We start from the raw sequence: 15393 nt of genomic DNA on the forward strand, positions 1-15393 counted from the left end.
AGTGTGAAAATTTAGATGAAACAAAAAATTCTTTGGGAGAAAAAAATATATTAACATTGAATCAACTAATTAGAAACTTGATTATTCCTGTAGCCATTAAAAGTGGATTACTAAGTAATGTTCTTTGGAAAAGAAAATAGCAGCTCTGAATGGTTTTGCTGGTGATTTCTAATGCACATTAATGTAAAAAAATTTCAATTTCACAGAAACCATTTCTGAACACATTTAAAGAAGGAACACTTCCTACTTCATTTGGAAGGCTAAATTGGTATTAAAACCTGAAAAGAACAGTTTAGGTTGGGAAAATTATAAACCAATCTCAGTTATACACATAAATTAAAAATCCTTACAAAATATTGGCAAACTGAATCCAGTAACATATAAAAATATGTAATAGAACAATACCCAGTAATGGGATTGCAGGGTCAAATGGTATTTCTATTTCTAGGTCGTTGAGGAATTGCCACGCTGTCTTCTACAATGGTTGAACTAGTTTACGCTCACACCAACAGTGTAAAAGTATTCCTGTTTCTCCACATCCTCTCCAGCATCTGTTGTTTCCAGATTTTTTAATGATTGCCATTCTAACTGGCATGAGATGGTATCTCAATGTGGTTTTGATTTGCATTTCTCTAATGACCAGTGATGATGAGTGTTTTTTCATATGTTTGTTGGCCTCATATATGTCTTCTTTTGAAAAGTGTCTGTTCATATCCTTTGTCCACTTTTGGATGGGCACATATACACCATAGAATACTACGCAGCCATACAAAACAATGAGTTCATGTCCTTTGTAGGGACATGGATGAATCTGGAAACCATCATTCTCAGCAGACTGACACAAGAATAGAAAATCAAACACCACATGTTCTCACTCATGGGCGGGTATTGAACAATGAGAACACGTGGACACAGGGAGGGGAGCATCACACATTGGGGTCTCTTGTGGGGGACTAGAGGAGGGACAGCAGGAGGTGGGAAGGATGGGAGGGATAACATGGTGAAAAAAGCCAGGTATAGATGATGAGGGCATGAAGCCAGCAAACCACCTTGCCATGTATGTACCAATGCAACAATCCTGCATATCTGTACATGGACCCTAAATCCTAAAGTAAGATTAAAAAAAAATTAATGACAGAATGGGTTTTTTCCAGGGGAGATTAAAGTTAAAAATTTCGTTAATGCAATTCATTACGGTAACATATAAGGTTGAAAGATGGTGATAAATCATGAGATACAGAAAAGAAAATGTTTGGTAATGTTAAACATTCACTAATGTTTAAAAAATACTTTTGGCATAGTTGTAATAATGCAAAGCCTAATAAAATGTCTATAAAAAACCCAATGCAAACACAAAATTTAATGCTGAAGCATTGAAATTCTTCCCTTTAATACCTGAAACAAGAGAAAGGGGCCGACATGACCAACAGGCCTCTCTGTCTTTACGCATGGCCTGTCCATATGTCTGGTATGGTCTTCCTCACAGCGTGGTGGCCACAGCATGGCTGAGCTTCTAGAATGTGGTGGCTGGCTTCCAGTGGGTAGAAGCAGAACCTGCCAGTCCTCTTGTAGGCTAGGGCTGCAACAGGTATACTGATTATTTTGCTGTTGGCAGAAGGAAGTAACAGTCTAGCCCAGGTTCAAGAAGTTAAACTTCAGCTCTAGTTGTGAGGATCAACATTTGTGTACAAGTAGGAAGGAATTAGTAGATGATATCTCTGCAGGTAATCTACCTGCACAACGCATATCAAATTGGCAAAAATGTAAAAGACCAGTGACATAAGTTATTGGTAAAGAAGTGGAGTGATTCGCATACTTGCAAGGTGCTCGTGATCGTGTAAATTAATAGAACTGTTTTGGAAAACATTTTTGTTTTATCTAGTGTAATTTAAGATGAATATGTTATGTGGTTCAGCAATTTAAATCTTAGGCATTTGAGAATATTATTGCTATGTGAAACAGGTTATATGTATAAGAATATTCAGAATAGTACTGTTTATAGTAGCAAAAAACCTAAGAATAAACCCAAATTTCTATCAGCAGCAGAATGGATAAATAAATTGTGATGAAGTCTTTCAATGGAATACTCTACTTCAGAGAAAATGAATGAACTCTGTACAACATTGTGATTTAATCTCCAGGACATGAGATTGAGTAGGAAAAAAGCAAAGTAGTAAAAAAAGTTTGTATCCCAAATAAAGTTTAAAAACATGCAAAACCAAATAGTATATTATTTATGGATGCAAAAATATATGATAAGCCTAAGAGACAAGGAAAGAAATGATAAACACAAAATTTGAGGTGGTAATTATTTCCAAATGGGAAGAGGAGATAGAAATGGTATGGGACATAGATAATCCTAGTGATCTTTTATGGTGAATTGAATGATGGCTTGTTTTTGCCATTTTATCTTATATCTTATGTATATTTTATGTTCTTTTGTATCTTCTCAATATTTAATGTAAGCAAAAAGAAGATCCCCAATTCTTACCTGCTTTTTTAGGATTCTTTTTTCAAATGCTGCCCTTGAACGATTATTTGCACTGTGGAGTTATGCCTTGATTTAATTACCCATGTTAGATCCCTGTTGACTCTCCTCAGAACCATGGTGGTAATAGACTTGATGGTTTCCTAGATGAGTAGGTTTGGCCAGGAAGTCTTCATTTCCATTGTGAAATTTGGTCCACAGTGGGATGGGAGGTAGTCTGCTGACCTTTCCATTCCTATGTTCTATACTCTCAGCAACATTTACAGATTTTCCTCCAGATCCCAAAGACTGTGTGATTCCCAAGCTCATCTTTTTAAGAAAATTCATGGCCTGCCTTGTTAAATTGTTGATCACTGGCTGCTGAAATGGAAAGAAATCAGTTGTTGTCCAATGTAAAGTGTAGGGGCAGCAATTTCTAATTTCTTTCAATTTTGTTGTTTTGCAGATTGATCAACTGAAGCAGGAACTTTCAAAGAAGGAGTCAGAACTTCTTGCCTTACAAACAAAGCTTGAAACTCTTAGCAATCAAAATTCAGATTGCAAGCAACACATTGAAGTGCTCAAAGAGTCACTTACTGCCAAAGAACAGAGGGCTGCCATCCTTCAGACTGAGGTAAGGCACTGTCTCAGGATTCTATACAGCAGAGACATTGAGTTGATAGAAAATGCCCTATCTGAACATCTCTCCTCAGAAGACCCTTTATCCAAACCCTTGGGGCCAGATGTATTTTGAAATGCCTATTGGGCTTTCAGAAAGGCGAGATGCATTGTATAGATTGTGTAACACTGCAAGTGAAAATGTAGCAACACCCCATAAGCAAACACATGAATATTTCTGCAGAAAAAAAAATTTCTCACACTAAGTAGGATAAATACAGACTGTATAACTAGACTCTTGTCAGTTTGCATGATGTTGTGCCACCAAAAATGTTTGGTTCACACTTGGAATTTCTTTTTTTCATTCTTCAGAGCATTTTGGATTTGGTAACCATAGTTAAGTGCTTGGATCTAGAATTTTTTCATTTTATCAAAAATCATAAAATAACTGGAATGTCATCTGCCTTACTTTGCTTTGCATCATCTGTATGGGTTCCCCTTCTGGCACCTGTGTTTCCAAAGTTTTCTTATTTACTAGGGAATATCTTCAATTTCTTTTACCCATTGGAGAAAGCTGATATTGTGTGAGTTTCTCAAAGGAAATACTCGTTTGTTATCTCTTATTCATGCTTAGAAGAACAACAAAAATATGTTACTATCCTATTTTCCTTGTTTTCCTTTCTGGATTATATCTTTGAGTCTGCTAAGAAATGCAAAACACAAGCTAGTTATTGTGTAAATACAATAGTTGTCAGATGCAGCAGGCAATAGGGAAAAATGTGGTGAATCTCCTGATTTTGTATTGAGGCAGTGTGCTGTGTGCATTACTTTAGAAGGCATTCTAATCAGCATGCATGCTCTCTCTTGGACTTTTTGAGCTGTGTCTTTGCATGTATATATTTTAGCATCTGTGGGGAGGTTTGGATTTGTCTTAGGAGTTAATGGGACGGTTGAGTAGGTCTGTGCTCTCATTCAAGGTTCAGGACAGTGTCCAGAGGAGGAAGAAAACATGGTCCAGATAGGATGGGTCTTAGCATGAACCTGACTCAGCCCCTATGCCTTTGACCATTGGCTGATAGGCAGTTACCTGATTGCTTCAATTCAAAACAATCACCTTGGCCTCAATGATGTAGATATTTCACATTTAAGAAATGTCATTTTCAGTTGTGTATAGTTCCACTGTGAATGCAAAGATATGGATATTTTATTTTTTAAGACAAACACTTAATCTATACTATAAATTGGAAGTTGGGTTGTATCTCCTTTGAGGAGGCAGCAGTGAATAGTATCTAGAACTGTGTTAAGACTGTAGCCACATGGGGCTATGTAAACTGAAATTAATTAAAATCCAGTGAAATTTAAAATGCAATTTTATAGTCACATTAGCCACCTATCAAGTACTAACAGTTACATGTGGCTAGTGGCTATCGTATTAGACAGCACAGCTAGAGAACATTTCTACCATTGAGTACTTGTCTCAAATGGGGGTCAACCAAAACTATGGCTTGTGGGCCAGATCTGGTCCTGTGCCTGCTTTTGTAAATAAAGTATTATTGGAACACAGCCATACCCATTCATCTGCATGTTGTCTTTAGCTGCTTTTGTGCTACAACAGCAGAGTTGAGCAGTTGCAATAGATATTGTATGGCCCACAAAGCTGAAAATATTTACTGTCTGGCTTTTTACAGAAAGTTTGCCAATTTCTGGCATTGCGATTTTGTGGGAAAAGGAATGAGTGGGCATTAGAATGCCCAGCTAGTCTTCTCTCTGGCTGTGGTACTCTAAATGGAGCAAGATAGTTTGCTGACCGCTGTTCTAGAGCACAAATTTTTCTTCACTGTATTATTCAAAAAGCAACTGCTTGTACCCATGTTTTGTCACTAATGCCCAGATTACCAATACAGTTAGTGTAATATTGTTACTGTGTGTTGTTGGGTAGGAGAGAATTTGAGAAGCAAGGCAGTCTGCTTGCCCAAACCAGCAGTCAGGTTTCTTGATTGTTCCTCTGCAGGGAAAATGAATGAGAAGTCAGCTCAGAAAGGCTTCTCCTCTCACTATCTTGTACTGATGGGGGCTTTATTCTTTGGCTTCTTTCCTTTCTCATTCCCCTCCCTATATTTTACCTCTGTCAAATTAATGTAGTCCAAATTAGACCTATACATATTTCATGAAAAAGACAGTGGTGACATTATATGGATAGCTTTTGTCCCACTTTCAATAATTAAAATGACCCAATAAAGGGATGATGCTTTGAAGTAGAAAAAAAAATATTCTCCATGTGCAGAGAAAGTGAGATGATTTTCTAAATCTTCTGCTTTGAAGTTGAGAGTGTGAGGTTACTGATTTTATTAGCTGGAAATGGCTAAGGAATTTTCTTTTGCCTTTTTTTTTTTTCTTACAAGATCTCTTTGTATATGGAAACAGAGGAGAAATTTACCTAATTATGCCTGTCTCTTAGGGGGAGAAATTTAGGTTGAAATCGCTCTAATTGTTGTATTATAGTCAGAAGATTTTCAGCAGCAAGGTAGAATACTTTAAAGTGATTTCCCCGCACTTTGGGATGCCAGAGGTAAATAAGAGTCTTTCTACCTATTGTGTGGTGGGTTAGTGGGTGCGTATTCAGTAGATGAGATAGGTTGTGTTTCGTCATGCCCTACCATGAAAAATCTGAGTTTAAATTCATATGAAATAATCTGTACACCAAACTTGTGACACACAATTTACCTATATAACCCGCACATGTACCCATGAACCTAAAATAAAAGGTATGAAAAAAAAAAGATATGGTGCCCACCCTCAAAGGAGGTTACGTGTGATAGCTTTTTGCAATTTGATTCGGTAGTCATTGCTGAAAGCTTTTGCCAAAACTGAAAGGGGCTCTCTTTAGAATGGGAAGAGCCCTGCTATATCTGTGCCATCAACTGGCTTTGGCTGCTCTTTTAGAATACTATAAATGACAGATGTCATGGTTTAATTGTTCATCTTTGTAAGGAAGGTTTGTGCTGCTAGGGAATTTGCATTTAGGGTTGGTAAGATGAAGGGTGGAGTGAGGGGTATGAGCAAGTTGTCTTGGTTTGTGGCTATGTGGGTTGGCTCTTTGGTTGGTTTGTTTGAACTTGTACAAATGCCCGGACACTCTTTGACATGTGTGCAATAAATCAATGGAATAATAATTACATACACAGAGAGATACACCACATAGTTCTTAACATAACATTTTACTTTTTAAAATAGCTTCAAAGGACTCTAAGGCCAAGTTTCTTATTTTGCTACTTCCTGTGATGTTTCCTTCATACCAGCTTACCCCATCCACCAACACATGAATTCCATAGCAGTAGAGAAAATGGTGAATTGGCGTTCTCTAGCACCTTGATTTTTCTGGATTTCAGTGAACAATTAACAACACATCCAGACATTGGGAAGGATTAAGGCCTAACATTTATTCTGTGATCTAAAGTAAAATGTTAAACAAAACACAGCATTTAGAAGTGGGAGATGTGTAGCTATGCCTCAGCCTCCCTATTCAATAACTGTGGTGTGGACAAGATGTGTACTTCTCTGAGCCTTCGTGTCACAGTCTATGAAATGGTAGTCATTGTATCAGCCTGACACATGTGTGTGAAAAGTGCTTTGGTTATAGTCAAGGGTTACAGCTATAAATTACGGTATCACCATTACAGTTATTATTATCATTACTGCTATTATTTTTATCAGGGATGTTTGGGCAGTTCACCCCTGAATACTTCACTCGTCATCTTCATATCCGTTCTGTGTTTCAGCTTTGTGGGTCTCCTTTGAATTTTTGGTATGTGCATTTACAGACCACAGACTTTTATATTTCAGTTGAGTCACTTTTTTGTGTTAGAACGATATGGAGAAATAAAGATACTATGAAAGTGACCATCTCTTTGGTTCCATCTCCAAATTTAAGAGATTTATTTGTAGTCGGGCATGGTGGTTCACACCTGTAATGCCAGCTCTTTGAGAGGGCAAGGCAGATAGATCACTTAGTGTCAGGAGTTCAAGACCAGCCTGTCCAACATGGTGAAACCTGTCTCTACTAATAATACCAAAATTAGCTTGACATTGTAGTATACACCTGTAGTCCCAGCTATTCGGGAGGCTGAGGCACAAGAATCGCTTGAACTTGGAAGGTGGAGGTTGCAGTGAGTGTGACCTGAGATCATGCCACTGCACTCCAGCCTGGGTGTCAGAGCAAGATTCCATCTCTCTCAAAAAAAAGAGATTTATTTCTGATTTCTGGCAAGTATACTTTTCTCTAACTCGGCGTGATTTGCAAACTGCCAGGCAACTTTTTTGCATGTGTTTTCCAAGGTGTATTATATGACAGTGGTACATAATACTAATTTCTGTCCGAAATAAGCCAGAGAAGTATTCTATAATATTTGTCTAAGAGTAAACACTTGAGAATCTGTTAATTAACAAAGAATGTAGGGGTTTTGTGTTGATGCAGGCAAGGGGCTATATATGTAGATTGGGATAGTGGCAGCTGCAAAGCAAGGGTTCACAGCTTTTAAAAAATATAATCAATACAGATGAGAAGCTTATGCAATTAACCCCCCCTCAAAAAAAAATCCACATGGACACATACATACAGATGTTCACATGCAGTAGTGTATATAATTCAGGTAGTTTATAGATGCTCTGGAGCGTTTTCAAGAACTTCACCTTAATTATCTTTGCTCTCTGGGCTGCATGCATTTTTTCATTTAATATGTACTTTTTCAATGCTTACTATGTGCCAGGTATGGTTTCTGCCGTCATTGAGCAAGCATTCTTTTAGGTACATGGATATGTGATAGAGAACTGATATACGACCATAAACTCCCAGTGATTTCATTATCATTGGTTACTAATAATTCCACACAGGATCTTAATCTCTCTTTTGCTGTTTGAAAGCAGGTAAGAAAAGGAAGAAGACACAAAGAAATAGATGTTTTGCCCTTTTGAAAACTAAATATGCAACTGTTCAAAGTGTCTATTTGTATCTCTTATAACTGAAGGCTAATAGTGCTAAGGTGGTGGCCCTAATAATATTAAGACTGTCTTTTGATTAAAGCTGATCCTCTTTGAGGTCACACTCAAGCAACTTGGTTCTCCTCCTTGAGAAAGGAGATGGTATTTATGGAGTTGCAGACATTCCGCTAGCTTCATTATTTTAGGAGTTCCTGCATAGACTTGGAAATGCTTTGATTGGTGGTATGTCACACAGACCCTTCCCGCAATGTGTCTAAATCAGTGAGGTATCATTTGATAATATTTACTAGGCATCTATGCTGTGCAAGATGCTGGACAGGGTGGGGACCCGTCACTTCAAGAGCTGATAGTCTTAGCCTTTTAAATGTAATTTTATTGCCCCAGTGTCTACTGAGTGTCTTATAGCTGCTATACTGAGTTCTAGGAAATGCAGCTGAGTGTTTTCCATGTGATATTTTAAACCTGACTCACCACTTGTGAAGTTGGTATTATTGTCCTTATTTTTAAGATGAGGAAATAGAAACTCAGAGGATGTATAACTTGCTCAAGGTCATACAATAGTAAATGACAATGCCTGGGTTCCCAAGTTCCAACTGCCTTTAACCAGGAATCTAGTGATTTCCATGAGAGTCCCAGTGGACTGAGGGCTTTCTGTGTGTCAGGAAGATGACATGCATTGTCTCACTTAATCTTTTTCTTTTTTTGAGACGGAGTCTCTGTTGCTCAGGCTAGAGTGCAGTGGTGGGATCTTGGCTTACTACAACCTCTGCCTCTCGGGTTCAAGTGATTCTCCTGCCTCAGCCTCCCAACTAACTGTGATTACAGGCATGCAACACCACATACAGCTAATTTTTGTATTTTAGTAGAGACAGGGTTTACCATTTTGGCCAGGGTGGTTTCGAACTCCTGGACTGAAGCACTTCACCCACCTCGGCTTCCCATGCTGGGATTATAGGAGTGAGCCACTGTGCCTGGCCTCATTTAGTCTTAAAGGCAAAGTTTGTGGCAAGTTTTATAATTCTGTCTTGACAGGTGAGTTCACTGGGGTTTTCAAGAATGCTTTCTAGGTACAATGCTGACATGGCTAAGAAGAGGGATACGAATGAGTAACTCTGAGGCTTAAATCCTCATGATAACATTATGGCTGTAATAATAGTGACATTATGGCCATAATAATAAAGGTTGTTGTCCAAACTCTAGGGAGGATATTGTTTTTCAGAAAGTTTAGAATCCTACTATGTTAAGAAGAGATTATCGTATAATATTTAGTTTCATTTCCTTAAAGATGTTTAAAGATGTTTATATATACAGAAACTTGTATATATATACACCTGTATGTATATACACATACATACACATATATTCATACATGCATAAATGTATGTAAAAACAAGTAAAATAATGGATGACTGTGTATGACTCTGTTCTGATTGTTTGATACTCAGGTGATCTTTAAATTTTCTATGATGCATGTTGTACATTTGTAATAAAAAATGCATTTTTAACAGAAGCAGCAATGATAATTTCTTCAGGGAGGTTGTGTAAGGTGCTGGTGGAGGAGGAGGTGTTTTCTGAGCCTGTGGCAGCATTTTTCAGCCTCTGAATCACAGATGACTCAGTGTGATAACACAACGTAGAGAGACTTGGGCTGTCAGTTTGTGAGATGAATCATAAAAACCAAACTTTTGACAATGAAAATGTTGTTACATGGAGAAAAGAACATGTTTTACATGGCCTTGTTTCTCAGTCTATTTGCATTGAAATGGGCCCTCTGTCCCTCAGTTCATGGTAAAACTACAACTCTTGGGGATTAAAGGTAACCATGACAAGAAGTCGGGAATGCTTTGTGGCCTCCAGAGACTGTGGGACTGTATGCATTCACACGGGGCTTTGCAAACCATTCCAGATACTTAAAGAGCTACTTATTCATTGGGACTGACCCATTTGAAGGAAAGGAGTTTTTTAAATGGTTGGAAATAATATTTGCCATAACATATAAGGTGGGATTTATAAGGAGTGATCTTTTACTTTTTGTTAATTGACATGCAATAATTGTAAATATTTATGGGGTACAGTGATTTTGATACATGTCCGCAATGTGTATTGATCAATTCATGGTAATTAGCATATCTGTTACCTTAAACGTTTATCATTTTTTTATGCTGGGAACCTTAACAATCCTCTCTGGCTGTTTGAAAATATGCAATAAATTATCGTTAACTGTGGTCACCTTATAGTGCTACAGAACACTAGAATTTATTCTTCCTATCTAGCTGTAATTTTGTATCTGTTAACCAACCTTTCTCTCTCCCCCCTCACCCCTCTCTTTTTATCCTTTAGTAACCAGTTTACCTTTAAACAATAATTTCAGGGTTTTTTTCACCCCTTGCCATAGTTGACTGGCAAGCTATAAAGTCCCTTTTAATCAGTTCAGCCTTCAAAGGATAGTATTTAAATATCCTTTGTGAGGTAGTCTTTTGTTTAATGCACTTCATAGTCGCTGCATTCAAAATTAAGATGCTTTTTTAAAAAGTTAGCAGCATACAACAAAATCAACTTTTAAGACTGTTAAATTACCCCAGTGCCATTTAAGGTGCATTTGTCTAACTTTCAAGACTTGCAAGGAATGTCTTTTAAATTAATTAATTAAGGGATGTGATAAAAAAATTATATATATATAACAAAGCTCTGCTCTCATTTATATTTTTCCTCTCTAATCTTGCTTTTACCTTCGCATTTTAAATTGTTTTATTTGATGGGGAAAGGCTTCATTTGAAATTTTTATTGATAACACTTCTAACTGCAAGAAAAAGACATAAACCTGCAAAACAGTAACTATCACGGTGGCCACAATTGGGAGGTCTGCAAAATGGTTTATTACCAGTAGAAAAAAAAAATGTTGGGAACCATAGTCGTCATGGGGTCACCACCTCGTCTATGTGCATTTTATTTTTTGCCCTTTCCATTTTGAGAGTATAGATGACGGTAGTGCCAAACAACACACTCTCCCCTCCCGTAATGTCTGTGGGCTTTGTTTTGATTCTCTTTTTATTAATGATGTGAAAACTTTGGGGTCACATAAAAATGAGGCAAGGTCAGGCTTTGTGAGCCTTAGAATGCTGAAAATGTCCCTGTATCTGGCAAATGAAGGAATGGTCTGTAGAGGCCACATTTGACTTCTAAAGCTTTTTAGCTCTTTTGCAGATTTTAGCTACCTGGGTGAACTTTGCAGAGTGGCCTCATACTATTGCTTTCTTAAGGCAGAACATGAAAGACCTGTGATGGAGAAATTGAAATGTGATGGAAGGGAGCATCCCAAGTTTGTTATAAAAGCTTTTTATGGTTGTTCTGTGGCAATTTCTGGACTATTAAAGGATGATGCAGGTAGCTACAGACATCATAGGTCAAGAGTCTAGTACTTTTGTTGTTGTTATTGTTGTTCAGGCTTTCAGAGAATGCCTTATTTAACACCTTGTTAGGATAAAATTGCTTTTGACTTTATAAACACAGGTGTTCGGTTTGAATCTTAATGAACTGTGAAATACGTAAATGTCTAAAAGGAAATTCTATAAATTGTGAACATGGCTCTGTCAGCACACTAAATGGATTAGGAAAATTCATTGTCTGCCTGGTAACTGAACACCAGTGTGATGGGTGTACATGAATTAGTCCTGAAAAGCCAATAAAATGGAGGAAGAAAGTAGAGTCTAGATGTTGACTGTGTGGGTTCCCCCACCACAAATGAGTACTGGTGCAGAAGGGCTTTGAAATCAGAATGGCTATTCAGAGGAAGGCCAAGAAGGAATACATATGAGCAGACAACACAGAATTTATAGAGTAAAACCACAAACACCTTATTTTCCATTGTACTAAAATAATGATATTTTACAGTACTCTTTTTGTATGAAATTCTGCTTTCAATTTCATATTGTTACTGCAACTCAAATCTCATTTTAAGTGTTCCAACAAAAATCCTTTTTTAATCAAAAACTTTCCAAACCTTAGCCCATTGTCAACGTATTTTGAGCAACTTATTTTTCCAGTGGAACAAAAGAATTTGGCTCTTCTTTTTTAGCTCATTAGGATGTTATTTGACCTGTGTGACCAAATATGCATTTAAGATAACAGAATCATTTTAATTTCTACATTAAATCCATTCATAATCTGTGTCCATTGTTTTGGGGTTTAGAGGTATGGAGTCAGAGCTCTTTATTTTCTTTGAAAGAAAATAAATGAATCATTAGTGCTTTTGTTTGGTTATACTTCTGTTTGAAAAAGGCATTATCTATAATATATTAAGCTGCAACTGGAAGCGACAATATCCATTTAGCCAACTGTCTATGAGAAAATACATGTCCTCTGCTAAATGTTACTTACTGGTAAATGGTTTGCAGGGAAAAAAAGAATGTATTTCTGTCATGTCTGTGGGAAGCTGACTGGCCACTTTAAAAAGGAGATGACAGAATTTAGGAGGAGGGAAATCCAACAAAACTCTTACTGACCCCTGAGTTCACATTCTTTACTCTTTTTAAAATGAATTTTATGGAAAACAGAATTTATTAAGTACTTCCATTCCCTTCCTTCTTTTTGGAGGGGCACCGTTTGGAAATAACCAGTTTGTATTGTGATTATACTTTCCTGACACTGGATCCATGTTTGTCACACTTGCCTCCAGTCCCCTGGAAAAGGGACAACATTTGCTGTATTTGGGTTTCTTTATGTATATTTACACAGCAAACCAAAATGTGAAGAGTGAAGTTAAATAGCAGGGCTTCTGCAAGATTATTTTACCCATTTTCATATGAATTTTTCTCTTTCTTAAATTAAATACAGATATTCCATGCAGACATATACTTTCCTCCTTTTGTCTTACTGAAAAAAAAGGAGGAATACAACTTGAGGTAATAAGTTGTATAGTTAAGGATCATTTTAACTCTAGGAGTTTGGTATTATTGCAAGCATTTCTGCCTCAAAGTCTGTGAAATTTATTTTATTGCATTTTTAAAGAAATTTTTCAAACGTAGATGATCTCTTAAATCCTTATGGCTATAACAGAACAACGTCTGGCTCCTACAATACTCCTTGGCAGTTACTAATTTGAAATGGGACAGATTCTGTGTTCGGTCATTAAGATCTGGCCAAATGTGAAGGAAAAGAGAAGATCTAACACCTCATTTACTGAGTTGTGATTCCTTTGCCCAGTGCCAGCAATGCCAGGGCCAAAAGGGTTAGCTCTCTCCATAGCGATGACTGCCTTTGACAGCTCTTCTGAGAGTAGTACCATAAAGAAGAAAAGGAATGATCAGGAGGGGATACAGAACTGCTGGGGATGGACAGAGACCTAACTGTCACTGAGGGAGTGGCATGAGGATTTGTCAACCTTTCAACCTCATTCTCATCTAAATTCAAAAAGTACATTTGGTTAAAGACACATAGTAATTTTAAACATTTAATTTTGAAAAACTTAAACCACATTTGCATGTTGCCTTGTGTGTTTATGAAAGACTCAGAGCACTTAAATGTGGAAATTAGGTGTACAGGTGTATTAGGTGCATTAGGTAATCATTTTGATAAGCTTTTTATTGGATCTCCAATTTGTTAGTTTTAAATTGTCTACCTGGTGCTAGGTGTTGGAGACACAGGATATAAACATGAAATAAATACCAACATTATCACCCATAACATGATTGTTGAAAAAAAGCTTAAGAATTATTTGTTGTCATTTTTGTCCTTGAGTTTCCATTAGAATTGATTCACTGAAGATTCAGTCTAGTGGACTATTCGTTGCCTGACAAAGCAAGCCCTACAAAGACCTTGGGCATATAAACAGGGTAAGTGCATGGAAGTACCTAATGAATAGAAGAACTTGTTTTGATGCTTGGAGCACTATTTACTTACAAATCCTTTTTTTGAATATAAAAATTTATTTATTTTTAACAAATTGATAGATAACGTATGTTTTTATCATGGATAACAAGCTTCAAAATACATATATATTGTGGAATGGTTAAATCTAGATAATTAACAAATACATTACCCCACATAGTTATTTTTGTGGTTAAGAGCACATAATATACACTCACCTTACATTTTTCAAGAATATATTATCATTAACTACAGTCACTTTGCTGTATAATATATCTTTTGAAATTTATTACTCCATAATGTATGTACTGCTTTCCATAATTGATGTACTAATTTGTCCGTCCCCCCGCCTGCCTGCCTGCCTGCCTGCCTTCCTTCCTTCCTTCCTTCCTTCCTTCCTTCCTATTTTTTGAGACAGAGTCTTGTTCTGTCACCCAGTCTGGGGTGCAGTGGTGCGATCTTGGCTCACTGCAACCTCTGCTTCCCAGGCTAAAGTGATACTTCTGCCTTAGCCTCCCAAGTAGCTAGGACTACAGGCACACACCACCACACCTGGCTAATTTTTATATATATTTTTTGTAGAGATAGGGTTTCACCATGTTGCCCAGGTTGGTCTCAAACTCCTGAGCTCAATCAGTTGACCTGTCTTGGCCTCCCAAACGGCTGGGATTATAGGCATGAGGCACCCCACCCAGCCTGATGTACTAATTAGACACATATCAATTTTAAACATTTAATTTTGAAAAACTTAATGTGTGTAATGTGGTTTAAGTTTTTCAAAATTAAATGTTTAAAATTGATATGTATCTAATTAGTACATCAGGCTGGGTGGAGTGCCTCATGATTAATAATTTATGATTAGTACATCAGTAGTATTTAAGGGCTCATTTTTTCCCCCCATTTTTGCCAAAGCATATTATCTTTTTTTTTTATTTAAGAAAGAGAGAAAGGAAGAAAGAGAAAGAATAAAAAAAGAAAGAAAGAAAAAATGAAGGAAAGGAAGAATGAGGAAGAAGGAGAGGGAGAGAGAACTGGGGAGTTACTTTATTGCCCGGGCTAGAATGCAGTCTAAAAATGGGTATGCCTATAATTGTGTTTAGTAATAGAGACATGGAAAAAAAAATGAGAGAAGAAAATAACTAACAAGCAGCCAACCAGTATTTCATTTAAACCTGTAAAGAGGTGTGATGTGGTATTAATGAGTGTATATTTTGTATATTTAAAGTGGAGATTTCTATAAATGTTAATTAAGTCTACTTGTTCCCGATCTGAGTTCAAGTCCTGGATATCGATGTTAACTTTCTGTCTTATTGATCTGTCTGATATTGATGTTGAAGTCTCCTACTATTATTGTGTGGGAATCTAAGTCTCTTTATAAGTCTTATATATCTGGGTATTCCTGTATTGGGTGCGTATATATTTAGGATCTTTAGCTCTTCTTGTTG

The 15393-nt window shown here is 36.9% G+C and overlaps 1 protein-coding gene across 1 annotated transcript in view; it reads left to right on the forward strand.

Annotated features, from left to right (window-relative positions):
- ERC2 (ELKS/RAB6-interacting/CAST family member 2) overlaps positions 1-15393 on the forward strand; it is a gene marked incomplete at its 3' end in the record, with an annotated part of 493154 nt that overhangs the window by 326201 nt on the left and 151560 nt on the right. The window contains exon 7 of the mRNA XM_037738120.1: positions 2934-3101. Within this exon, the coding sequence (XP_037594048.1) occupies positions 2934-3101 (168 nt within the window). The remainder of the gene's footprint in view (positions 1-2933; positions 3102-15393) is intronic.

Source organism: Cebus imitator, unplaced genomic scaffold (genome assembly GCF_001604975.1).
Source record: "Cebus imitator isolate Cc_AM_T3 unplaced genomic scaffold, Cebus_imitator-1.0 Scaffold48, whole genome shotgun sequence".
Taxonomy (NCBI): Eukaryota; Metazoa; Chordata; class Mammalia; order Primates; family Cebidae; genus Cebus; species Cebus imitator.